We start from the raw sequence: 24194 nt of genomic DNA, 5'->3' as shown, positions 1-24194 counted from the left end.
CCGAATTCCTGGTGAGGAGGCTCACGTCTCAGAACACACCTCCCCCTCCCCCATCCTCCCCAGTTTCCCAACAGCATTTCCCCGGGGTCACTGTCACCCCTGCAGCTCTGCCTTGTCCTGTAGGGGAGTTCTGCTCTCTCAGCCACCACCCCCTACACTATCTCTCCGTCCCTCCATGGGCTCCTCGTCGCCAACAGCTGCAGCCCCCCACCCCCACCCTGTTCTTGCAGCTCACGGCCTCCACCCCACGACCCCTCATCCACTGGGGCCTCCAGTCCATGGTCCCTTCCTCTGGGCTGGAGGAGCCCACCCATGCTGACCCGTCTCTGTCCATCTTGACCACGAGCCTCAGGTGGGTCACGAGGGGCCCGGTGGGCTCACACACTCCTCCCATGGCTGAAATCTTTCCCTGTCCTCTCTCCTTAGCCCTACTCCACCCCAGTCCTGCCTCCCACCCCAGGACCTTCCCTCTGCTTCCCGGAGAAGATGGAAGCAGCTGGAAGGGGACCCCCCCAGTCTCTGCACCCACAGACCTGCCTCCCCCCTGAGAATGTCCCTGGTCTCGAGAAGACCCCCACCTGTGCCCTGGCCCCACCCCCACTGGCCCACTCAATGACAGCCCAGCTGTCCCCTCCCACTCCACTTTCCACTCACTGGGTCATTCATTCCATCAGGGCACAAACCTGTATTTCCTATGCCTTAAAAAGAGAGTGGGCTCCTCCTTACCCCCGATGCCCATGTCCCCACATCTTTGCTTTCCTGCTATGTCTCTGTGGGTGTCTCCAGTTCCTCTCACACTTGCAGGGCTGCACCTGTCAAGATCACAGTGACCTCCACACAGCTGTCACCACGGGTGGTGAGCAGTGAGGCCCACCCAGAGCTGACTGCAGTCAGACTCAGGGCCCCGAGCAGCCTGGACAGAGCACGGCCACGCCCAGGCCTTACCTCCCATGGCTGCTGTTCACCGGCAGGACCGAGTGTCCAGACCATGTCCCACAGACGGAAATGCCCCTAAGGCCCCTGCCCACCCTGCACTGAACCATCCTCCGGGGTGCATGCAAACAGCTCATCCGCCGATTTACCAAAATGCCTTTTATTTACATGAGTGAAAGCCTCACGTGTGCGACAGCTGTCCCTCACCTGACCAAGATGGTGCAGCTGAACAGGAGCACAGTGCTCCCAGGGTAAACTGAGGCAGCAGGTGAGGGGCCTGGGCTTTCCTCAGCCATCCCTGCTACACAGGTGCTGGTGGCGAGGGGGACGGCCCTCTCTGCCTGCGGCTGGGTCAGCAGACCATCCACTGTCAAACCTCAGGGACTCCTGGGAGGGAGCTGGGCTCCATCTGCAGACATCCTACAGGCTCTAGCCCATCAGTGCCAATGCGCTGGCCCAGCCCCTTTCCCCTCAGCCTCGGCCCCCTACCCTCTCCCCTTGGAGAACAGGTGGCTTTTTCCTAATCCCAACTACTGCCCATCTGTCTCCCCCACAGCATGGAAACCCACAATGCAGGGCAGGAATGAGCAAGCTTTCCAGGGCAGGGGGGTGCAAGGGGCCAGGCTGGGCACCGCAGACCCGGAGCAAGGCCTGTGCTGCACGGAGCCAGCCGGGAGCCCTTGAGGGGCAGGGACATAGGTCCCATTTGCATGGACAGCACACACCTCCCAGGACACAGCAGGGCTGAGGCCAGAGGAGGGGTGCCCCACCCACAGGACGGTCGAGGGGGCTCGGCGTAGCCCAGCCCCAACCCCATGAGCAGCCGGTCTGCCTCCAAGAGACTCAGGGCCCCAGCCTTGCAGGTCCAGGAAGCCTCTTCTGGCAGCCAGGGCCACTGACCACAGCAGGGGCCCTGTCCACTGTCCACTCCCCAGGGGCCCCAGGTGAAGCCTCAGAGCCCAGCTGGGGCGGCCACAGTGGGAAGGGGCAGCTCCAGGGCCGGGGTCTCTGCAGTCTGGGCTGGACTGGGCTTCTGATGGTCCAGCTGCTCCAGCTTCTCGCCGAGCTGGGAGTAGAGCTCCTTCACCGCCTCTCCGCTCTGTGGGGAAAGCGCACGGTTTCGGGGCAAGCCCCAGGGCTCAGCAGAGCGTGTCCACACTCATGACGTGCAGACACGGAGGGGGCAGGGGTATGGCCGGGCACCCACCTGGCCCGTGGGCTCCAGCGCCTTCTGCAGGGCCTGCAGCTTGGACGGCGCCACCCGGTGGTGCAGGTGGACGAGGAGCCGCAGCACGTGCCGCTGCACGTTCTCCTTCCTGGAAGAGGCCACCGCCAGGCTGCAGGGGGCCCAAAGCCGCCCGCCCGCCCAGCTGTTCCACCGGTCCCAGCACCCCCCCCCCCCACCCCGGGACCCAGGCTTCAGGGACATGGACTGAGAGGTGGGCACCTGGGGGAGGCGGTGAGGAGGAAGCCATCGAAGAGGCTGCTGCAGAAGTCCTCCAGGGCAAACTCGTCGGCCAGCAGTGCCAGGTTCCCCGTGAGCAGGTGGAGGAAGATGTCACCAAACGCCAGGTCGCCAAAGGTCTCCACTGCAGGCAGAGCAGCGTCAGCGGCCGGGCCCACCACCCAAAGCCCTTGCCCAGGCCACCCTCTGTCTCTCAGACCTCCAATTGTGGGGAGACCAGAAAGGAGCACGAGTTCTGAGGATGGGGTGCCGGGTTTTCCTGAGAGCCAGAACCTGGGCCTGGACAGGGGAGGCAGACGGAGGTGCGGCCAGGGGCGGGGCGGGGGTCGGGGCCGGATGGCAGGGGGCAAACACCCAGATACGACGGCTGTGGCAGCTATTACAGAAACACCGACAGGGAACTTTGTCACAACGGATCTGGCTGACGCCACCTGAGCCCACGAAGCTACTCAACGTGACTGTCACCAGGAGAGCCAGGCGCCACCAGCTGCACTGAGGTGCACTCCTGCCACACACCTGACTGAGTCTTGGTAGGCCTTACGGCCAGCGGCCAGTTTACAGGACATGCAGCAGGCGCACGGTTACGACACCAGGGGACGCCACCAGCAAAGTCTTGACCAGGGAACAAACGCCCTGGTTCCCCGTATTCCACTCAGCCCTACAGACTGAGAGACCTGGGGGCGACGAGGAAACGCCAGAGTGAAGTGTGGCCCCTCCTCAAATCCCGACCTGAACAAACCGTCGGTACAAGATGTTACGTGATGATCAGGGAACAGGGCCACCACCGGGCCTGGACCCAGATGCAACCGTGAGCTGTGGGCACGGTGTCTAAGAGCGTCCTTTGTCAAGACACCCGCCCGTCATGCAGAGGCGGCATGCTGGGAGTCTGGCCCTGTGGCCAGACCATGACCAGGGGAGGTGACCGTGAAGGTGGGCGATGGGCCCAGGCTTCACTCTGCTCTTCCCATTTCATCAAGATTCCCACAACAGAAAGTGAAAAAGTAAACAGAAGAGAATGTAAAAATCAACGCTGTTCTTACTAGAACCTACCGAGCACATAAAAGAACACGTGCATGCTTCCTGAACGGGACGAAAAGATCCCATCCCAGCCAGCCGGGCGGCTGCGCACGGCCGGAAAAGCGATGCTCCCACCGCAGGGAGGACACCCCATTTCTAGCCGACACAATTAGACGAGAGAAAGAAACAAGAGTACTGAAGTGAACAGAAAGGATGAGGCAAATCCCAGTTACTTATAACCGCGTTCCCAGAAGTCTCCAAAAACAGACAGAAGCTGCAGCCCCTGTGGCCGGCAGGATGGCCCTGAGAGACAACCACGTTCCAATCCAGGCGTCTGTGGACGTGCTACCTCGTGTGGCAAGGGGCCCCGAGATGGGAGATGACCCTTGATGACCCAGGTGGGCCCAATGTCATCACAGTGTCCTTATGGGACGGAGGCAGGAGGCGGGAGGGCCAGAGTCAGAGAGAGATGCGGACGGGCAAAGCTGGAAGGATGAACTGTGAGGATGAAAGAGGGGGCCGGGGGCCGAGGAGGCGGGCGGCTTCTAGAAGCTGGAGGAGACTAAGAAATGGACTCTTCCTGGAGTCTCCAGAAGGAGCTAGCCCTGCCCACACCTTGACTTTAGCCCCGGGAGATTCACTGCAGACTCCTGACCTGGTCCAGAACAAGTTCGTGTTGTTGGGTTAGGTAGCAGCTGAGTATAAATTAACAGCCACAAATAGACATAACACATGCACCATCGTCAGACGCATCAATGACCTAGAAACACACTTAGCAAGGAACGTGCAAGATCTTGATGAAGAAACCTCAACACCCCAGACAAGACCTGAGCCAGAGGAGGCCCAGGCTGGTGTGCAGGGAAGGCCAGGTGCTCCTAGAGGCCCCTTCTCCCTGACTTGACCTGCAGCTCACTCGGTTTTTTTTTTGTGAGGAAGATCAGCCCTGAGCTAACATCTGCCAATCCTCCTCTTTTTGCTGAGAAAGACTGGCCCTGGGCTAACATCCGTGCCCATCTTCCTCCACTTTATATGGGATGCCGCCACAGCATGGCTTGACAAGTCGTGCATCGGTGCACGCCCAAGATCCGAACCCGGGCCACCAGCAGTGGAGCGCGCACCCTTAACCGCTAAGCCACCAGACCGGCCCTGGAGCTTACTCTTGAAGGGGTCCGCTCAGACCCCTCCCTCTTCTTCCTGGCTTGCAGCAACCCACCCCCACATGCAGCTAGAGGATCCTGGGGGGCAGTGGCCTCTTCACTGCCTTGGAGGTGGGCTGTCTCAATCGTCTGGATACTTGAGGAGCTCCACACCCCTTGCCAGTTAGGATAAAATTCAGGCGGCTCTCCTACCACAGTGGAAAGGACTCTTTAACAAATGGTGACAAGAGTGGAGAGCATCCGTGAGAGGACAAAGCTGCGCTCCTCTCGATTTTGCACCCAATAACCTCCAGAAGACACACCTGAGAGTAAAGCAAGCTAGCCGTTGGGTGGGGCAGCGGGGTGGAGGGCAGGGACGGCACAGGCGCCACGCAGACTCACCGAGCCCCGGCAGAAGGCGGAGGAGCGCGTTCTTGTTCCTCTGCTTGGTGATGTGCAGTACGTAGTACAGCCCCACCTCACAGGCCATGCGCTGCTCCTGCAGGAACCTGCGCCCGCACACGGTCAGCCCGAGGAGCGCATCCACGCAGCCTCCGAGGGCACCTGTGGCACGAGCCCCCCACCGCAGCCCCGCAAGCCCGTACTTGGTGAAACTCTCTGGCAGCGTGCTTGGGTACGTGACTGGGGCTTTCTCCTCGGCCGGGAGCTTCTGGTCCACGTTGAAGGTGTGGTCGTCCACCACGAAGGACATGAGCGTGGGCAGGAACCTGGTGATGAGCTCTGCCTCCTGGGCAGGAGAGGCCCGAGAGCTCGTCCCGCACTGTCCCTACCCTCAGCCACCTCCGGGGCGCCATCTTCCCTGGATGTCGGCTGGGGACCCGTCCCTCCTTCCCACCTCCTGAGACCCCACCTCCCCGATCTTCCTCAGCCCCACAGCCCCTCGTGGGACAGCGGGAAAAAGGACTGCGGCCGAGTCCCGTTACCATCTTCGGCTCCTTGAACACTTGGCTGTCGATCATGTCCCACGCCCCCTGGCCCAGCGCCAGCAGCCTGAGCAGCAGGAGGAGATCGGGGCTGTCCTGCAGGGAAACAGCTGTCAGCACGAGCTCACCTGAGCTTCACTCTCCCCTGACCTCGCTGTCGCCCAGCGGTGTCCTGGAGCTGCGACCAGGACCATCGGCTTCACTCACAAGGCTCCACACACCCTCCGCCCGTGCGTGGGGAGTGGGTGCTCTCACTGGGGGCAGGTGTGGGCCTGGCCACCAGCGGTCCACACCCACAGGCCCACCCAGGAGGCAGCCTACAGCCAGCCAAGCGCACTCACCCTGGGCAGCGTCTCCTGGCCGACCAGCTCCTGGAGGTGCCTGACGGTGCTCAGCGACAGGGTGTTGATGGCAAAGGGGTCACACAGGATCATGGACAGATCCCTGCGAGGACGAGCCCATGTGGCATCAACATGGGAGGCTCCCAGCCCACCGAGGGGCGGCCACCGGCTGGGCTGCCTCAGCCACTGACCTGGGGAAATGGCTCCTCTACACAGAGCAAGCCCATCCCACTCTGCACTTCTTTCAAAGAAAATCTCAAGTTCATAACTCACCCTTAACTTACTCAAAAAACTGAAGAATTCATAAGTTTTTAAAAAAATTAAGGTTCCATTTTGGTTCTGAGAACCTGACCCAGACTCCATAAATTCAGCCAGAATCCCACAGTGACAATCACAGGGAGAAGGAGCCACGGAAGGGGGCTGGACGGAGCCCACTGAGAGAGGACGAGGCCGGGAACCAGGTCCCACCACCTCTGGGCACAGCAGGCCCCCAAGATGGGGCTGGCCACCCGCCCCTCAGTTCACAGGCAGGGGCTGACTACTGACACCAGAGCCCCGGCCTGGGCGCCCCGCTCGCCCGAGACTACGACAGTCTCGTCCCCAGCAGCCAAGTTTCTCATCTGCAGGTGTGGGGTTCCGCACAGTTCTCCTGATACGGACTGGAATAAACACCCCACTCCCAAGTGGACACAGCGTCTCACCTGGACACCTGTGGACAGGACCCTGGGGGCTGGGGGTGCCCGCAAAGGCCGATTCTCACCCCAGGACTTGCTCCTGCCCCTTCTTCACTCCGTCAAGAAACCCCTGCAGCTCCCGGGCCCTCTTGCTGTCCACGAACCGCTCACGGATGCAGGCGTCCAGGCACCAGGTGAACTGCAGGGAGGAAGCCCGGTCAGGACAGGACACTAGCCCTCGCCTCTCCCTCAGGTGCAGCCGCTGCCCAAGCCTCGGGTAAATGTCAGGACCCATCACCCCACATGGCTGGGGCCTGGCTCGGTGCCAGGAACAGGACAGCGCAAAGGTGCGCAGGCCCAAGGGCCCAGGTCCCCACGGATCAGGCAGTGCGTGGAGGAGGCATTATTTGTGTTTTGTTCTAAAAAGGGCCTGCCTGGCAGCACCCCCTGTGGAAGTGGACACTGCAGTCTCAGAGAAGGACATCGCCTTGGGCTGCACAGCGTCTGTCCATGCCGCACATGAAAGCAGTGCAGGAAGCCCATTCCTGCAGCACAGACCTCGCCAATGAGCAGCCCCGGAAGGCTCTGGAGCAGGGGAGGGCCAGAGGCCCCATGAAGACCAAAGGAGGCTGGAGGAAGGGTCCAGGAGTGGCCCTGGAGCCTGCCCCGGCTGGAATGAAGGAAGAGACACAGCGGGCGAGAGACGGAGATGCAGGGGAGCTGGCTCGGGGTCAGGTGCCCAGAGGACACCCCATCCCCTGGTCCAGTCGGCAGAGGGGCTGGCACCAGGAGGTGGCTAGGTGGCCAGATAGTCAGAGCCCAGGTACCAGGACCATCGCATCCAAGAGGAGGGAAGAGAGAAGCCAAGGAAGAGACCAGAGAGAAGAGGAGCAGGGGGGCCGGGCGGGGGCCACCACCTTGTGGCAGGGGTCCACGGAGCAGATGTCGCCGACATCCAGGTCGTGCAGGGACATGAGCAGCTCAGCCCGCAGCGTGCAGTAGTGCACGTTTCGGGTCCGCAGGAAGAGGGTCCGCAGGAACTGCAGCACCATGTCATACAGCTTCACGTTCTTCCCCACCATCTGCGTCAGCTTCTGCACCACCTGGTGGGTGAGAGCCCCCCAGCCATGGTGTCACCAAGCCCCAGCGACAGCACCACCTGACCCCTGCCCTTCATTCTTTCCGTGTGTTTGGTGCTAAACATCTCCTCTGTCACTAAATGCTGGCTCTGTGCCAGGTGGTGGCGTGTCTGGTTTTTAAGGAGGGAAAACCCACATCAGGCCCCATAGCTTCTCTGAAAGGCCATCAGCCTGTGACCCAGTCAGCTGGCGTGGAGACTCAGGCCCAGATGAGGACACACAGTGGCCACCGTCCTCAGGGCCCAGTCAAGGCCTCGCTGCCATCCGCCTGACTCCCCATCTCCTCCTGCAGCTTGAGGCTGAGGCCACCCCGCCCCACCTCTAGCACCTGCACTCGTCCCTGGACAGGGACCCCCACCTCCACACCCTGCCCACTTGAGTGGCTCCTGCTGCAGCCCACAGGAGAGCTTTACTCACTGGGCGTGAACAGGGGCTGGGCTCGGACTAACGGTGTGAAGGACGTGCAGGGTGACCTGGGGGATGGACCCCAGAGCAACCCAGGCACCAGGCTGGACAGAGTGAGTGGAGAGGCCAGCAGGGGTGGCAGCAGCAGTGACTGGCCTGACAGGCCCTGAGGGCCCCTGCCGAGGATTCTGCAGCAGGCCTCAGGGACCCCAATGAGCAGAGCACCCACGTACTGGGCACCTCTAACAGTGACAACAGCTAACATGTACCAACCCTGACCATGACCTGAGCCCTACATCACATGCAAACAAAAGGATAAAGCTGGGGACAGAACCACGGGCCACACTGTCAGCTGACCCACACCCCGAGACCACGAGGCGACACATTAACCTGTCTGGACTTTCTCTCCTGGCAGCGGTGCATGCCACGCCCAGAGGAGGAAGGACCCAGGCTCTCACGGGGGACCCTGGCTTGGAGGGGAGCGTGAAGAAGGAGCAGGAGCCCACAGGTAGCCCGCAGCCTGAGGCCAGGCTCCCCCAAGACGGGCGGGAAGGCAAAGAAGGCAGGGCCCGGACACACACTTTGTGGCCCGCTCGGGAAGCGATGCTGCCATCACCGGCCAAACATTTGGGAACAAACATTAGATTAGATCCTAAGTACACCAAACACACAAAACCCCAGAGTAGAAACCTGAATGTGAAAGAACTCAACAGAACACCAAACGCCCCTCAGCCAGCGACTGGCCACAGCACCAACACCTCCCCGCCAGATGGAGCAGCCCCTCCTGGAGCCAGCTCAGGCAACCTCAGTGACACCCACCTCCCGGGAACAGCCAGGTCTGCACGGTGGCCTCTGGCTCTCCCGACCTCACCCTGCCCACGCGCGCCCTTGCTCTCGGCTCCAGCCACACAGGCCTCCCTGGTCCCCAGAAACCTCGGTCCAATGCCCCTCAAAGCCTCTGCTCACACACCCTCATGGCTTGGCTTCCTCACTCCCAGAGCCCCGGTCCGTCCCAGCCCTGCCTCGCCTCGCTCTGCAACCTTGTGCCTCAGCGACCCTTGTTCACTCCTCAAGCTCTCGGTGACCAATGCTTGCATAGCACCCACTGCCATTTCCTGCATAGCACCCACTGCCCAACCCCCTGCCCGACAGCAAGTGGCCCAGGCAGGCGCCCTGACCTGCGGGGTCACTGAGGGGTCCGGGCACCTAGTTGGCAGGCAAGAAAACTTTGTCAGAGTGACAAATGAGTCAGACATAAAAACACAGGAAACTTCCCAGAGTTGAAAGAAAACTGGAAAGCTTAAGAAAAAAGCCTCGCCGAGTCCTTCAGTGCCAAGCTCATGAAACCAAACAGAGCCACACCAAGCACAGCGCTGCAAACCACCCCCCCACCAGCCACACATACAAGCCGACCCTTCCAGGAGCAGACACACTCGCGGGGTGCGCAAGTGGCTGGCCAGGGCCCTGCACACAACCCTGCCTCCTGCCTCACCTCGCCCTGGCGCCTCGTCTTGGGGGAGGGACTGAAGAAGTTGTGCAGCACGGAGAGCTCCGTGCTGAAGAGCGCACTCTCCTTCTCCAGGATGTACTGCTTCAGCAGTGGAGAGACCTCGTCCCCGAAGAGCGCCTGGTTGTCCTGCCAGATCTGCCGCTTCACCTCCACAGCACAGGCCCGGTACAGCTCCTTGTCGGCCATCACCAGCTTCAGCTTCTTCTCAGGAACCTGCGTGACCCCACAGGCTGCCGGTGAGCAATGCCTGAGCCCTGGGGTCTCCCTCAAGACAGGTCAAGAGGCCTCAGCCCCCCACGGGAAAGAACACCTCCAGCCCAGCCCTGACCAATGGAGACACTTGTGACTGGCCCCCCAGGCCCTGGTAGGTGCAGGCAGCCAGGCCGAACACAAACAGCTCTTTCCCAAAAAGATCCCCACACTCCAACTCACCTGCCACGCTTCAGTCTCTGCGTGGCTCACAAGGGGAAGCCGGCACCGACAACGTGCCTCGTGCAGGCAGCTCAGGAAACCTCCCCAGAGCTACACGGACGCCTGGACCAAGTGCACACGCAGCGGCCCCCAAGCCAGGGCGCTGTGCAGAGAGAGCCGGGGGCACGCTGGCCCCACGCTGTTACCTTGGGCAAGTGCTTCATGACGCACATCACCACCGGCTGCAGGGACGGCATCTTCACCAAGGAAAAGCTCTTCTCCAGAAGATCTTCCAGTTTCTTGTACCTAGAAGACTGGCAAGACTAAGGAAGCAGCACAGGATCGAGCAAGAAACAGCTGCTACCTGTCCCCAGACACACGAGGGCTGAGGAGCTGCGTCTCCACGGGTGGACACTCGGGGCAGACGCCCCCTGTTGAGCTGAGACGTCCACTCGAGGGGGCAGTAAGCGCGGCGAATCCGCTCGCCCGCCCACCTACCTCTCCTCCGCCTTCCCCTCCGAGGCGATGGCCGACACGCGCTCCAGCAGCTTGTCCCGCAGCTCGTCGAACACCGACTGGTGGAACTCGAGCCGCGGCGTCCCGTGCAGGTCCAGGAAGGGCAGGGCCGACTGCAGGGAGGGCAGCAGCACGCCGTTCTCGGTCTGCGGAGGCGAGGATCGGCGTGGGGCTCTGTCACTCGGGGGCGACCGCCGCAGCCGCGTCTGGCTGGGCGCTCGGCCGCCCCGAGGCCCCGGGGGCAGCTGCGCGACGCTGCCGGCAGCGGGGTGGCCGCCGAGGCCGGGGCCGCCCGACGAGCCGGACGGCGCCACCCGGACCGCCGCCGGGAGCAGAGGGCCGCCCACCTGGAACTGCTCGATGGCCTTGAGCGGCTCCGTGCAGTTGGTCAGCGTCTCCTTCAGGTCCTCGCCGTTGGCCACGCCCAGGTCCTGCAGCCCCGCGAACATGGCCGACGCCCCGGCCCCCGCCCGGCTCGGCGCCCCATCCCCGCCGCGCTCCCCCGGCGCCGCCGCAGGTCCCCCAGCAGCCCGCTCGCCCGGGCCTCGGGGGCCGCCCGCGCTCCGCTCCCCGGCGCCCTCCAGCTCGGCCGGTCCCGCCCACAGCGCGGCTGCCCTCGGACCGCGGCCACCCGCTTCCGCCCCGCACAGCCCAGACCGCACGCCGACAGGCCGCCGCCGCCGCGCGGAGGTTCCTGGGAGCGGAACCGGGGCCGGCGCCAGACAGAGCGGCCGTGCGGAGGGCGGTGCCCGGAGGACATGAGAGCCGCCTGCGCGGCCCCGCCCATCCCCTCCGGGCCCCGCCCCGTCTGCGCAGCCAGCCCCCGTCGGGCCCCGCCCCGTCCCCGCAGCCACGCCCATGCTCTCCTGGCCCCTCCCCTCCTGCGAGGCCCCGCCCCATCCGCGCGGCCACGCCCGCCCCGCCGCTCCTCCCGCATCTGGGGCGGCTGGTCATCCCGCTGCTTCATCGCCCACGCTAAGCCTCTGGCTCCGCCCATCCCCGGTTTGCGGTCCAGCCCGCGTCCGCTGTCTCTGGCCTCGTCTTTCTCTCGAGGACACAGAAGAACCGACGCTCCGGGTCGGCCGCGGGAGGGCGGGGTGCTGAGGGGCACCTGGGGGAGGGACCCCCGGGGAGGGGACATCGGAGGAGGGGGCGGGGCACGGGAGAGGGGGTACGGCCGGCAGGGTCGGCCTGTTTTATGAATTTCAGAACTGATATTTTAGCCGAGTGTATTCCATTTTTATAACCGTGAAAAATCCAGTTGCTGACCTCCCAGCAGCCTTTGACGTTGAGAAGATCTTTGCTTGAGGAAATGGGGCACTGCCGCCCTAGAAGCTCCCTGCACCTGTGTCCCACCAGGTGCATGACCCTGTCTCTCCCTGGGACTTGGCTTCCTCCTTGTCAAACGGGGACGAAGTTCACACCATAGGCTTGTCGCAAAGACTAAAATCTGTGCGCGCCTCCAATGGGGGGTGCCTAGCAGCAACCTGGGTGCGCAGTGGGAGTGTGGCAAAGAACGGCTGTCCTCTTGTTGCTGTGAGCGTCTAACCCCTAGGCTAACCCAAGGGGGTTGGCCCTCAGGCTGAGTTGCAGCCTGACTCACTGCGAACATGAGCCCCAGGTTCCGTGGTGTCCCTTGTCCCTTGTACAAGAAGCTCATACAGGACAGGTGGGCACTGCCTGCTCTAGACCCTCTGGAGGCCCCCCATTGCTAAGTGTGCAAGCCTTCCACCTCTCCTCCTCTCTGCGACCTCTCCACCCCTCCAGCTCACCTCCTTCCCTCCCACCAGCCCAGGGTCCTCCAAAGCGAGGCCATACCAGAGGTCATACCCTCTCCCTTTTGGCCTATGAAGTTTGCTCTGCTAGAAATTCTCTTCCTGCTGCTTGGCAAACTCTTGCTCATCCTTGAAAGCCCATTCCTCCACTGCCTCCTCCAGAAGACCTCAGCCCAGCTGGGGGAGATTGCTCCATCCTTCCTGCTGGTCCCACTCCTGGCTTTGAGCCCGAGGGGTTGCTGATAGTGCAGCTGTGAGCAGGGGTCCTGGTCTCCCCACCCTGGGCCAAGCTCCCAAGGCCAGGACACTCACAGCTCTGTCTCTACTGCCCACTGGCCAAGCTGGTCAGCCCAGGGCCTAGTAACGACCATCTGCAGTCTGACTGCTCTGATTCTGCAGGGGCAGTGGGGCTCAGCCCCCAGCAGATTCAGCCCTAGAGGAGGTCACAGGTGCATGGCACTGATTCCCTGGGCCTCGGCCTCCCTTCAGAAGAGGAAGCTGATGCCATGGGGTGAGCTCTGGCAGAGGAGACGGGGCAGGGCGGCGGCGCTGGCCAGACCTGGGAGGCACAGGGAGGACCACTGGAGGGACTGGTGCAGTGACAGGAGCCACCACCAGCTGAGCTGAGGCCCCTCAAGGAGGCAGTCTTGGTGCCGACCCCAGGGTAGGAGGGCAGGCTGATGGTAAGGAGGGGTCCAATGGCCAGGCAACTGCCACGGGCAGGGGCAGGCCCCCAACAGGTGAAGGCCAAGGGAGTCTATTAGGTGTAGCCTGGCCTTAACGGTCCTGGGCGAGTCAAAGGGTCTTTGGGCAGGGGCTGGGGAAGCAGGCCAGGCCTGGACAAGCTGGTCCTCTGGGTGCTTCCTGGTGGCTGGGCACGCTGCCCTCATCTCAAGATGACAGCTCAGGGAGTCTGGCCCACACCTCCACCCCAACAGTCAGTCCCTCTGCTCAGCAAGCAACCTGACCATTGGGTAGACTGGCCGCTGGACTGGTCCCCTGGGTGGCACGGTTAGGTGGGGGTGTCCTGCAGTGCCCACTGGGCCCCTTCCCATCCTGTCCTGGGCCAGGAAGTCCCCGGCTGCCACCCCACCCACCCTAAAGAAGAGAGCACTGAAGGGGAATCGAAGGGAAACCCCTGGCCAGGGCGGACCAGAGATGACAGGTCAGCAGCAGGCCACACCTGCAGGACAGCTCATGGGTGGGGGACGGCAGCCAAGCACATGACAGAGTTTGGAAGAACCAACAGCATCTCTGTAGAGCAAGGGGTGGGCAGATGGGGGCTTCGGGCTGGGCTGTCCTCATCCACAGCTCACAGAAGGGTTGGCCAGCCAGCATGGTGGATCGGGATGCCCAGAGGGTGAGAAGGCCAGGCTGAGGGGTGCTGAGTTTCAGAGAGAGGCCTGGAAAGGCCCCTGGGGAAGCTAGGGTTCCACGCGATAACCGGGTGGGCCAGCTGTGCCCAGCAGGCTCTAGAGTGTGCAGAAGGGGCCAGTGTCATGGCGCTTGGGTCTCCGCACGCCCTGGATGACCACTCTGGGCGCTGAGGGGAAGCGCGAGTTATAGCAATCCTCCACGTAGTAGGTGGCTGGGCCGGGGGTGCAGGCTGGGGAGAGAGAAGGTGGGTGTCCCATGCAGGTTACAGCGTGCCCAGCTGCCCAGCTCCCACCTCCCCCCAGTCCCCCCGCCACCCCTGGCCTCCCTTCTCCAAGGCCTTCTTACAGGAGCTGATCCAGGAGGCAAACGCAGGCGAGTGGCTCATGGTGCAGGTGGGCGGGCGCGGGCTCTGCAGATGGCGCCCAGGGAGGATATCATAGGTGTTGGGGCTGGGGCGCTTCTCACCCCGCAGGGCCTTCAGAGGGGCCTGAAGCAGGGGCTGGGCACGGTGACCTGCACCCCCAGCCTGCGGCAGCCCCGGCTGGACACAGGCCTCAGGTATCTTGGAAGTGGGGCGGTGGCCCCCGAAACTGAAGGCCGCGAAGGCGGACCGGCTGAGCGGCTGGTAGTGGGCAGGTGATGGCCACTGCAGGGGGAGGAGGCTGCTGCAGGGCCCTGCCCCCGCCACCCCCCTCTCCCCCACAGGCCCCCTCCCCATTCCACCCCTCCCCCGCTCCCGCAGGACCTGCCAGGCGAGCCCCCTACCTTTTGCTCTCTCTTAAAGTCGGCTTTCTGGGTGAAGGGGCTTTCACTCTGGAACCACAGGGTCTGCCACGCCCTGCGGCCACCACCCTCTGCAGTGGGGGGCAATGTCATTGGGAAGGGAAGGTTGGTGGCCAAGCCCCACTCCCAGGACAAGGGGGCGGGCAGTGGGGAGGGCGCAGGGAGGGGCACGCACTGAGGGTGGGGTGCTTGCGGCCAATGCTGAAGTGGGGATGTGGGGAGGATTCTCGCACTGAAGCATCTGGCACCTGGTACTTGGTGGGGCCGGGGATGTCCAGGTCGGTCATGATGGGCGGGCGTCGCTCCAGCACTGGCAGGAAGCAAGCTCTGGGCCTGGGTCTTTCCAGCAGGCCCCTCCCTCACCCCTGCCCCACCTCCCTAGACCGGACTGGGGTGAGGGGTAGTGGGGCCCCTCACTCACACAGCTCCTGCAGGTTCTGGGTCCAGGTAGGTGGGGGCTCCTGGAGGGGCTCCATTTGCATCCTGAGGCCAGCTGGGAATTCCTGCGCCCCTGGGGGCCATGTCTCATCCCAGGTGGCCCCTGGCTCTGGGCCCAACAATAGCACAGTGGCCTTGGGTCTGCAAGGGAGATGGACAGGCACAGTCCGCCCAGCCCCATGGCCACCCCATCTGGGCTATCCCCCACAGCCTGCCCACCACCCTCAGAAGTTACTGGGTGGGCACAAGCAGCTTCTGCCTCAGGGGGCCACGGGTCCAGTGTTTGCCTCCATTGATGTAAAAGTTTGCCAGGAATTTCACAGCCTTCTGGTCAAAATTCATTGTCGGGATCCCTAGTTCCCTTCCCTGGGGACACCACAGGGCTCTGTGACCTCACTGACTGGTTATGGGCCCCCCCTGTTGCCAGGGACTGCCTGGTGAAGGAGCATTGTCCAGCACTGGAGGGGCTGCTGCAGTGGGACCCCAGAGGGCCCCCTCCCCTGACCTGCCGGGTGGGTCACCCTGGGGTCAGCCTTGGCCAGGAGGCCCCTTAACCTGTCCCAATGATTCCTGGCTTGGCCTCTTTTCCTCTCTTCCCCTCTTCCTTGTCCCAATCCTTCCCTTCTGCTGGACTTTGGGGTACCCTAGAGGGCTAGCAGGGCCTAGCAGGGCTTCTGAGAGGGCTGAGGTCCCGGCAGAAGGTGGAGAGGCGAACAGGTGCTATGGGATGTCCAGCTGTGCAAGGCCAGCTGGAAGGACACGTGGGGGTAGGGTGGAGGGTTCCCAGGAAGAGCAAAGCAATGGTGAATGGGTCTGGACCATGACCCCAGAGGCAGGCCTGGCCCTGGAGCCACCTGGTGGCCCAGGCAGGGCTGAGGCGTGGGGGCCTGTCTTCTGCTTAGGGGCACAGAGGTCAGAAGGTGTCACAGACAGACTGGGCTGTCCAGGTGAAATGCAAAGGAAGAATGAGCCTGAGGGGGGGAGAGCCTGTCTGGGCACCAGTGCCCTTGCAGGGCTCTCCAGAGCTGACCAGCCTGCAGCCCCAGCCCTGGCCTTGGCCTGATCCACCCAGGCAGGGCCTGGTGAAGAACATCTCATCCTCCGGGCCTTCCCCTGCCTGACAGAGTCCATTCCTCTCAGCATCCCTTCCATCCAGCACTGACCTTGCGAGGTGCTCCAGATGGATGTCCGGGTGGACGGATGGACAGAGAGTTGCTTGAGGAAACACGTTTTATTAGAGCAAGGGGCTCACAGCCTGTGCTCCAGGGCCCTTCCCACACTGCTGTCTTCTCTGAGGGCACAGCTGACAGCGGCCGCAGAGGTGGCTTTGTTTACAAGGCCCTCCCGTCGGACATTTGGCTTAGCTCCGATTTCTCCTTGGACAAATGCTGCATGTCTTGTATTTGTGTCTCAGCTAAATGTCGCTCATTTCCTCAGGATAGGTTCCTACAAGTGGAGGCAGTGGGTCAAGGTATGTAAGGTCTTGTGTGAATTTGATCTGTACTCACAACTTGCTTTCCTGATGGCGTCTCTTTTTTTTATTTTTTATTTTTGTTTTAATTTTTTTTTATAATTTTAGTTATTTATTTTTTCCCCCCAAAGCCCCAGTAGATAGTTGTATGTCATAGCTGCACATCCTTCTAGTTGCTGTATGTGGGACACGGCCTCAGCATGGCTGGAGAAGCAGTGCGTCGGTGCGCACCCGGGATCCAAACCCGGGCTGCCAGCAGTGGAGTGCACGCACTTAACTGCTAAGCCACGGGGCTGGCCCTGACGGCGTCTCTTAAACAAGAGCAAACCTAACGTGTGTGACCCTGCCAGCCACGAGCGCCAGAAACCACTTGACCAGCATTTTGTCAGCACTTAGCTGATCGTGGTTCAGCCTTCTGTCCATGTGTTTATTGACTCTGGGTTTTTAAGATGTTCACAGCATGTATACGTTTTTCTACTGGGTGTATATTTTTGGTCTGTACATTTTTTTATACTGATATCATATCTACTCATAACACTTGTTGCAAACTTTTTTCCCCATTTGTAGTCTGCCTTTTAGTATTATTTACACTGTTTTCTGACATGAACTTGCTAATTTTTTCCTTTATGATGTTTTCCTTCATTTTTATGGTTAGAAAGTCTTTCCTTTACAAAAATAAATAAATAAAAATCATGATTTGTTTAAAGTGGAAAATAGTGCCCAGCTCCAGGGGAAGGACCCTTCAGCACAGTCCTGGCAGCTCTTGGGCTCAGGAGCCTCCCTCTGAGGCTTAGGATGATGCCTCTGAAGCTTCCAGGCCTCTCATCTGAGGAGGGCGCTTGGGGCAGGAGCTCTTTTAGCCTCACCCAGGGGGGGCTGCTTTTCAGTGGGCAGTTGTTGGCCTCCTGGGGGCAGCAGAAGTCCAGGCCCAAACCTGCCCCTACTTCTTGGCAGGGTCAACTCGGCTGCCATGATAGTCCTGATTCTCTGAGCTCTGAGGTCTTCATCATGACACCTCTCCAGCCTGTTGCCTGTCTGAGCCTCGACGTTCCACCTGTAAAATGGGTGCACTCACAGGGTTACAGGGCCTGGCCCAGGTGCTGCCCAACAATGCTGCCTCTTCACAATGGTTGCCAGGCAACAGGGCCTCTGCTCAGGGAAGGGAGCCAGAGGTGCAGAAAGGGCTGGAGCCAGCAAGGTGGAGTTGAGGAAGATGACAGCTGCTCAGAAATACAACCTCTTCACGCCAGAACCTCACTATGTCCCTGGGTAAGCGTCGGAGCCCTGGAGGGAGGCTGGGGTCGGTAGAGGATGGGGGAGCAAGGTGGGGCCTAAGGGCTCAGGCCAGCTGCAAGGGGAGCTCCAGAGCTGGTGGCCAGGGAATGGGGATGAGGCCCAAGAGCTGGAGTGGTCAGGGCTGCCGAGGGCCCGGGCCTACCCTCCCTCTGGCCGTCGCATGTCTATCGAGAGCAGAAAACGGCGACAGCCCAACAGCTGGTGGAGGCTGGCTAAGTCAACACGGGATGCCCACTCCATAGAGTGCTCTACGCTTTAGACAGAGGAGCATGCAGAGTAAACTGATGGGCAGGGACGCCAGGCTGCCTCACTAGGTGCCTCCCCCATGTAAAAAATAAACACGAGCGCTCTGCAGAATGTGTGTGCACACCTACACAAACACGCAGATCCAGGGGAGAGAGGGAAGAGGCTGCAAAGGAGCCAGACCTGCCTTTTCACAGTGGTTCTGGGGGAAAGGGTGGGACAGGAGATACTGAAGAGGGCTCGGACCCTTCAGCCTCAGCTTTGCTTAGCTCTTAAACTAGCAAACCTGCATTTACTTTGTTAAAAGAAAACAATTCACGCTCGTTGGGGGAATCACACAGGCCCCCCAGCAGCACTGAACCACCCACCACACGCCTCGTGGCCTGCTGCTGTGATGTCCACACCACTTCCCACGTGGCTCAACCGTCACCTCCTGCCGGCAGCCCTCCTGCCTAGCTCCCAAATCCTGGTTCCATACAGTTGGCTACCGGCTGCCTGGGTGGTGAAAGTCTGGACCAGATCCCCACCACACCTTCCCAGTGGGACCAACTTGTATGTAATGGGCTTCCCTGTGCCTTGGTCCGGCCTAGACCCTGTCACCATCCTTGTGAATGCTTCCAGGGGGCAGGGTTCCTCGTGCCCTCCTCTCTAAGCCCCTTGTTGGAGGACGGCTGGGCAAACGGTGGTGATGACAAGGGAGCCCACCGCCTGTGGGCCAGGCTTGTTCAGGGCCTGGTGTGTGCTGCCCATTCAAGCCTCAAGAGCCCCACTCTGCAGGTAGATTCAGGTACCTTGCCTGTGGCCGGCAGGCTGGACCCACACCCCACTTGCAGGGGCCCTTCCCTACCTCACTGGCCCTGCCTCCTCCTCCTCTTTCTTCTGCAGCTATGCTGGCTTCTATCCACAGCTGCGCTACCAGGTGGGGAACACCTATGGGCGCACCACAGCGCAGCTGCTCACAGACCCCAGTGTGCGCAAGAGCCCCTGCTCCGTGCTGTCCCCCATCTCCAAGCCCAAGTTCACTGAGGACTTCAGCAAGTCCAAGCCACCTTTGATCCCCTGCCGCGACCTGACTGAGCCCTACATCCCCCACTATACTGGTGAGCCACCCGCCCACCAGCCCCGCCCCTCCCGGACCCACCCTGATTCCCACTGTCCCTCACAGCCATCGTGTCCTGTCTGTACAGGTCTGAAGCCCTACAAGAACTTTGAGATCCTGGGTCGGTTCCCACCCCAGGAGGTGGACGCCCAGGTGCCGCCTGAGGTAGAGAAGGTATCCAGGCAGGTTCTGCTGCCTGCGGGCTTTGTGTCCTATCCATGCCACCCCCCGCACCCACCAGGCAGGAAGGGGGACTCCAGGGACTTAGGACACCCGGGCTTGCGGCCGGCCTGTGGGCAAGAGGGCTGGAAGAGCACCACCCCTGTCCACGGAGCCCCTAGGTTGGACCAGGTAACTGGAGGATGCACTGGGACTAAGCCTCACGCCAGCCAGACCCAGGTGGGGCCTGGGTGGTGACTTGCCCCTCCCCATCCCAGCTGTACCACTACAGGAGGGATGAGTGCCCAGCCCCAGTCCGCCAGCAGGAGATGCTAGATGTGGGCAGGTTCCACAGGCTGCCCCAGCTGGACCACCCCAACCTGATCCAACGCAAGGCCATCTCAGGTGGGCGCCTAGGGCCTGGGTGGGAGAGGGACACCCTCTTCAAGGCTCTAGTGGCCTAGGCAGGATGAACAGTGAGAGCAAGTGAGGAGGGCTGCCCATGGGCCCTTCCTGCCTTCCTGGAGCCCAGCTTCTCCCAAGGCTGGAAGCTCCTACCCGCCCATTTCCATCTGAGCCCAGCAGGCAGTCACTAATGTTTAGAAAAGCAAAGGAACCCAGACAGACCCCCCAACACACCTGGGAGCAGGGGGGTATGCCCAAGGCAAGGCGGAGGGGACCTGCAGCAGGACCCTGACCTCTTCCTCCCCCAGGCTATGCTGGCTTTGTCCCTCGGTTTGCCTGGGTGTTGGGGATGAGTTACCGCGATGGGGTCACACAGGCTATGGACGAGTTTGATAAGAATCAGGTACAAAGACCCCATCCCCGGGCCTGCTCCGGAGTGCCCAACTTGGCCTGCAGGGTGGTCTGCACGCCTCCGAGAGGGCAGAAGCAGGGACAGGGCTCAGCCAACTTCCCTGTCGGGAGCTGTGAAGGCCAGGCTTCCTCAGAGGCCCGGGGAGGGGGCTCTGCCTGGCCCAAGGAGGCTGCTCCCCCAGTTACCCTTCTGTCCAGGTCTTGGCTCCGTACTTTGGAGTGACATGGGGAGGGGAGAAGACAGAAGAGCCCCCTGGAACATTAGCCACTTCCCAGGAGAATGCCAGCCCCACCACCACCAAGCCCACTGATTACCACATGGGAGAGGCAGCACAGTTAAGCACCTGCCTCTTTACCCAGTTCCTGTTCAGAAATCCCATCTGTGCCCTGGGTGAGCGGCTGCCCCGGACACACTGGCCCAGCAACACCATCTACAGCAGCCGAGGCCTGATACCTTTCTATATGGGCTTCGTACCATGTGAGTACACACTGGGGTCCCTGCCCACCTCGTTCAGACACAGTCACAGTGACCAGGCCGCTGTGGGGAGGGGTGGGGCAGCTGAGACCCCTTACCAGTGCTGCACCACTGGCACAGGGCCAGGTGTGTGACCACATTATCCCCAGGGGCTCTTGTGGTAGGACTGCCCACCCTCTACCATTCCCAGCTGTGGACGGGCCTCACTGACCTCTCCTACTACAAGTTGCAGACACAGAGGCCAGCTGTCTCCAGACCATGCTGGCTCTCTGGAGGTTCAGTGGGCAGGAAGCAGGTGCTCAGGGCAGCCCCAAGCTCCTCAGAGGCGTGCATGTTCACAGCCCGTGACCCCCCCAGTGGCCACCTGCAGGCTCACCCTGGGCGCGTGGCAAGCCCAGAGCCCAGTGGCAGCACTGCCCTTGCAGCCATGCAGGACAACTTTGCCCTGACCTTTGGAAACGGTACGCGTAAAGCCTATCAGAAGGAACTGGAGAGGCGAAAGCAGACACTATGAAAACGCTTTAATGGTGGTGTCTGTACAGCACACGACATCAAGACAGGAAGGAAAGTAAGTGGACAAACAAGACATGGCTATCAGGAAACAGGTTGTGAGCGAATAAAGAGTTCACAAGGCTTCTGCGCTCTACTGGGTACCAGACAGCTCTAGGCCACCTCCTCCTCCGCCTCCTCCTCAAACTCGCCCTCCTCCTCGGCCGTGGCGTCCTGGTACTGCTGGTACTCAGACACCAGGTCGTTCATGTTGCTCTCGGCCTCGGTGAACTCCATCTCGTCCATACCCTCGCCCGTGTACCAGTGCAGGAAGGCCTTGCGCCGGAACATGGCCGTGAACTGTTCCGAGATGCGCTTGAACAGCTCCTGGATGGCCGTGCTGTTGCCAATGAAGGTGGCAGACATTTTTAGGCCCCGGGGCGGGATGTCGCAGACAGCTGTTTTCACATTGTTGGGGATCCACTCAACAAAATAGCTGCTGTTCTTGTTTTGCACGTTAAGCATCTGCTCATCCACCTCCTTCATGGACATGCGACCCCTGAACACGGCAGCCACGGTCAGGTAGCGGCCGTGGCGGGGGTCGCAGGCAGCCATCATGTTCTTGGCATCAAACATCTGCTGGGTGAGCTCGGGCACCGTCAGGGCCCGGTACTGCTGGCTCCCCCGGCTGGTCAGGGGGGCAAAACCAGGCATGAAGAAGTGCAGGCGGGGGAAGGGGACCATGTTGACAGCCAGCTTGCGCAGGTCAGCATTGAGCTGACCAGGGAAGCGCAGGCAGGTGGTGACCCCACTCATGGTGGCCGACACCAGGTGATTCAGGTCACCGTATGTGGGGGTGGTCAGCTTTAGGGTTCTGAAGCAGATGTCATAGAGGGCTTCGTTATCAATGCAATAGGTCTCGTCTGTGTTTTCTACGAGCTGGTGGACGGAGAGGGTGGCGTTGTAGGGCTCCACTACAGTGTCCGACACCTTGGGCGACGGCACCACACTAAACGTGTTCATGATCCTGTCTGGGTACTCCTCTCGGATCTTGCTGATCAGGAGGGTACCCATCCCAGACCCAGTCCCCCCACCCAGGGAGTGGGTCAGCTGGAAGCCCTGCAGGCAGTCACAGCTCTCAGCCTCCTTCCTCACGACATCCAGCACCGAGTCGACCAGCTCTGCGCCTTCTGTGTAGTGTCCCTTGGCCCAGTTGTTCCCGGCACCACTCTGACCTGCAACAGAGAGCAGGCGTGTGGTCACCAATGCCAAAATAGCCAATTAACCTGGAGTGAGATGACACACAGAACTCATCCTGCAGGTAGAGCAGAAGGACCCCCAAACTGATACAGCAGCAGCCAGCCTCACTAAAACTTAACAGTCGGCCCGAGATGGCTTAACAATAAGCTAGCCCCTCCCATGGGCAGCTCCTGCCAATTCCCAAGGACAGATGAGCTGTCAGAGCTGCCACCGCCCCTAGCTCAGCCATCGCTGCAGGGAGATTACATCTGCCGGCTCCTTCCCTGCGGGCGGACAGCTGGGCCTTCCTCCCAAAGCCGCTTTACCAGAGAAGACTGAGTGACTCGAGGGGGGAGGAGAGTGTCCAGGAGCCCTAGCTGCTGCTCGGGGGACAGGGTGGATCAGAATCTCGACTCTGCGGTTCTGACGGTGGTGACCTTGGACACCTCTTGACCTTTGAGCCATCCTCGCTAACAGGCCGCCGCCCAGCCCCTATCCGCGGCTCACCGAAGACGAAGTTGTCCGGCCTGAAGATCTGCCCGAAGGGCCCGGAGCGCACCGAGTCCATGGTGCCCGGTTCCAGGTCCACGAGCACGGCGCGGGGCACGTACTTGCCACCTGGAGGGCGGGGGGGAGGGCGTCAGCAAGGGAAAGGCCGCGGGCGGCAGGAGTGGTGAGGAAAGGGCGCGGGGGTCTCACCGGTGGCCTCGTTGTAGTACACGTTGATCCGCTCCAGCTGCAGATCGCTGTCCCCGTGGTAGGTGCCGGTAGGGTCGATGCCATGCTCGTCGCTGATCACCTCCCAGAACTGCGATATGCGAGCGGCCGGGCCGGGGCTGAGTCACGCTGGCGGTGTCCGGACCCGGCCCCACCCCGGACGGGCGCGGCCCGGCCCTCCCCCGCCGCAGGGTCCGTCCCCGGGAGCCCGTGCCGCCGCCCCGGCCTCGACCCCCGCCTTGCCCCGGTCCCCACCCCGGCCCCGACTGCCATCGCCGCCCCGGTCCCGACCCCGCGCGGGGCCGCAATGCAGGGGCGCCACCCGCCAGCCCGCTGCCGCCATCTTTCCCGTCGGCCCGCCCCGCCCGGCAACCCCGCGCCGGCCCCCGGCGCCCCGCCGCCCACCTTGGCGCCGATCTGGTTGCCGCACTGGCCTGCCTGCAGGTGCACGATCTCCCTCATGGCGGCGGCGGCGGCGGCGCAGGCGGAAAGACGGACACAAGACACAAGGAGCGGGCGCGCAGAGTGCTACAACCGACGCTCGGCCAGCGCTTATATGCCCGCCGCGACCGCCTCCGCCGGCCTCGTATTGGCCCGCCAGAACGAGGCTGGCAAGCGGCCTCTTTTGATTGGCTATAGCGTCGTCAATCGAGCCGCCTAACGCCCGCCTTCCCAACGCCGTTCGTCCTTTATTGGTCTGCCGCGGTCTCTGCTCTCCCTATCAAAATTCCCCTCCTCGCGCTGCGGTGGTCTGTCCATTGGATGTTTCAAATGATTGATTTGTCCTCTCATTGGCTGGCTCCGGAAAGCACGCCGACAGGCTGGCGCGATTGGCTGCGTGGGGCCAGCGTCCTGGTAACCGCTGCAGTGCCGCGGGGGCGGCAGCGGGGGCGGGCGGGCGCAGTCCCGGGCCGGAGCCTCGGGAGCGCCAGGCGTGCCCGCAGCCCGCGGTGGGCGAGCGATGCCCGGGGACCGCCCCCGTGCGGCTCTCGAGGGCGGCCGCCGCGGAACGAGCGCGCGCGTGGTCTGGCCTCGCCGCCCGCGGGGTCTCGGAGCCCGCAGAGATAGACAGGGCTCTGGGCCCGGGGGGGGATGGGGCCGTGGTCGCCTGCGTCCCCCCGGTCCCCGCGCCGCTCCCGGCGCGGTCAGGTGAGGGAGCACGTGGCGCGGCGCCCCGGCCCGGCGCGGAGAGCGGGGCGGGCGAGGAGGGAGGGGGCCTGCCCGCGGTCACGCTTGTTGTGGAGACGCGCTGGCCCCGCGCCCGTCGCCGTGGTGCCTCGGCCCCGGGGGCGCACAGAGCTGCGTGGAGACGCGGGCGGGCCCCGA

At 62.3% G+C, this 24194-nt stretch overlaps 4 protein-coding genes across 4 annotated transcripts; 1 reads left to right on the top strand and 3 right to left on the bottom strand.

Moving 5' to 3' along the window:
- Nucleotides 1–1077: 1077 nt before the first annotated feature.
- NELFB (negative elongation factor complex member B) lies at nucleotides 1078–11160 on the bottom strand. Its single transcript, XM_058524614.1, has 13 exons — nucleotides 10839–11160; nucleotides 10474–10637; nucleotides 10182–10281; nucleotides 9547–9777; nucleotides 7428–7613; nucleotides 6597–6709; nucleotides 5837–5939; nucleotides 5496–5591; nucleotides 5157–5299; nucleotides 4954–5060; nucleotides 2381–2522; nucleotides 2141–2249; nucleotides 1078–2032 (listed from the first exon to the last, which is right to left on the bottom strand). Exons 1-13 carry the CDS (start codon nucleotides 10938–10940, stop codon nucleotides 1886–1888), a joined length of 1743 nt encoding a protein of 580 aa, XP_058380597.1. The 5' UTR covers nucleotides 10941–11160; the 3' UTR covers nucleotides 1078–1885.
- A 1095-nt stretch (nucleotides 11161–12255) lies between these two features.
- On the bottom strand, nucleotides 12256–18942 carry STPG3 (sperm-tail PG-rich repeat containing 3). Its single transcript, XM_058524623.1, has 6 exons — nucleotides 15100–18942; nucleotides 14848–15005; nucleotides 14602–14736; nucleotides 14409–14497; nucleotides 13989–14289; nucleotides 12256–13872 (listed from the first exon to the last, which is right to left on the bottom strand). The coding sequence occupies exons 1-6, from the start codon at nucleotides 15204–15206 to the stop codon at nucleotides 13739–13741; spliced, it is 924 nt and encodes a 307-aa protein (XP_058380606.1). The 5' UTR covers nucleotides 15207–18942; the 3' UTR covers nucleotides 12256–13738.
- On the top strand, nucleotides 17523–20937 carry CIMIP2A (ciliary microtubule inner protein 2A). Its single transcript, XM_058524624.1, has 7 exons — nucleotides 17523–17604; nucleotides 18760–18974; nucleotides 19062–19324; nucleotides 19411–19537; nucleotides 19846–19940; nucleotides 20309–20426; nucleotides 20849–20937. Exons 1-7 carry the CDS (start codon nucleotides 17549–17551, stop codon nucleotides 20935–20937), a joined length of 963 nt encoding a protein of 320 aa, XP_058380607.1. The 5' UTR covers nucleotides 17523–17548.
- Nucleotides 20928–23384, bottom strand: TUBB4B (tubulin beta 4B class IVb). The gene is made up of 4 exons (XM_058524615.1): nucleotides 23274–23384; nucleotides 22851–22959; nucleotides 22659–22769; nucleotides 20928–22147 (listed from the first exon to the last, which is right to left on the bottom strand). Exons 1-4 carry the CDS (start codon nucleotides 23328–23330, stop codon nucleotides 21087–21089), a joined length of 1338 nt encoding a protein of 445 aa, XP_058380598.1. The 5' UTR covers nucleotides 23331–23384; the 3' UTR covers nucleotides 20928–21086.
- Between the last annotated feature and the right edge of the window lie 810 nt (nucleotides 23385–24194).

Source organism: Diceros bicornis, chromosome 28, assembly GCF_020826845.1.
Source record: "Diceros bicornis minor isolate mBicDic1 chromosome 28, mDicBic1.mat.cur, whole genome shotgun sequence".
NCBI classification, from domain to species: Eukaryota; Metazoa; Chordata; class Mammalia; order Perissodactyla; family Rhinocerotidae; genus Diceros; species Diceros bicornis.
The sequence above is the reverse complement of the archived record's forward strand: the minus strand, read 5'-3'. Positions and strand labels throughout refer to the sequence as shown.

Bases quoted from the DNA above. Each gene is read 5' to 3' on its own strand.
- TUBB4B (XM_058524615.1), bottom strand. From the start codon at position 23,330: ATGAGGGAGATCGTGCACCTGCAGGCAGGCCAGTGCGGCAACCAGATC. The intron at 22,770-22,850 runs GTGAGACCCCCG...CCCGCCCTCCAG, and splicing joins GTACTACAACGAGGCCACCG to GTGGCAAGTACGTGCCCCGC. The intron at 22,148-22,658 runs GTGAGCCGCGGA...TCTCTGTTGCAG, and splicing joins GCCGGACAACTTCGTCTTCG to GTCAGAGTGGTGCCGGGAAC.
- CIMIP2A (XM_058524624.1), top strand. From the start codon at position 17,549: ATGACAGCTGCTCAGAAATACAACCTCTTCACGCCAGAACCTCACTAT. The intron at 18,975-19,061 runs GTGAGCCACCCG...CTGTCTGTACAG, and splicing joins CTACATCCCCCACTATACTG to GTCTGAAGCCCTACAAGAAC. The intron at 19,325-19,410 runs GTAACTGGAGGA...TCCCCATCCCAG, and splicing joins GAGCCCCTAGGTTGGACCAG to CTGTACCACTACAGGAGGGA.
- NELFB (XM_058524614.1), bottom strand. From the start codon at position 10,940: ATGTTCGCGGGGCTGCAGGACCTGGGCGTGGCCAACGGCGAGGACCTG. The intron at 9,778-10,181 runs GTAACAGCGTGG...GGGGTCACGCAG, and splicing joins TCATGAAGCACTTGCCCAAG to GTTCCTGAGAAGAAGCTGAA. The intron at 2,523-4,953 runs GTGAGTCTGCGT...CTCTGCCTGCAG, and splicing joins CCGCCTTCTGCCGGGGCTCG to TGGAGACCTTTGGCGACCTG.
- STPG3 (XM_058524623.1), bottom strand. From the start codon at position 15,206: ATGAATTTTGACCAGAAGGCTGTGAAATTCCTGGCAAACTTTTACATC. The intron at 14,290-14,408 runs GTAGGGGGCTCG...CTCCCCCTGCAG, and splicing joins ACTTTAAGAGAGAGCAAAAG to TGGCCATCACCTGCCCACTA. The intron at 13,873-13,988 runs GTAAGAAGGCCT...CTCTCTCCCCAG, and splicing joins TGCCTCCTGGATCAGCTCCT to CCTGCACCCCCGGCCCAGCC.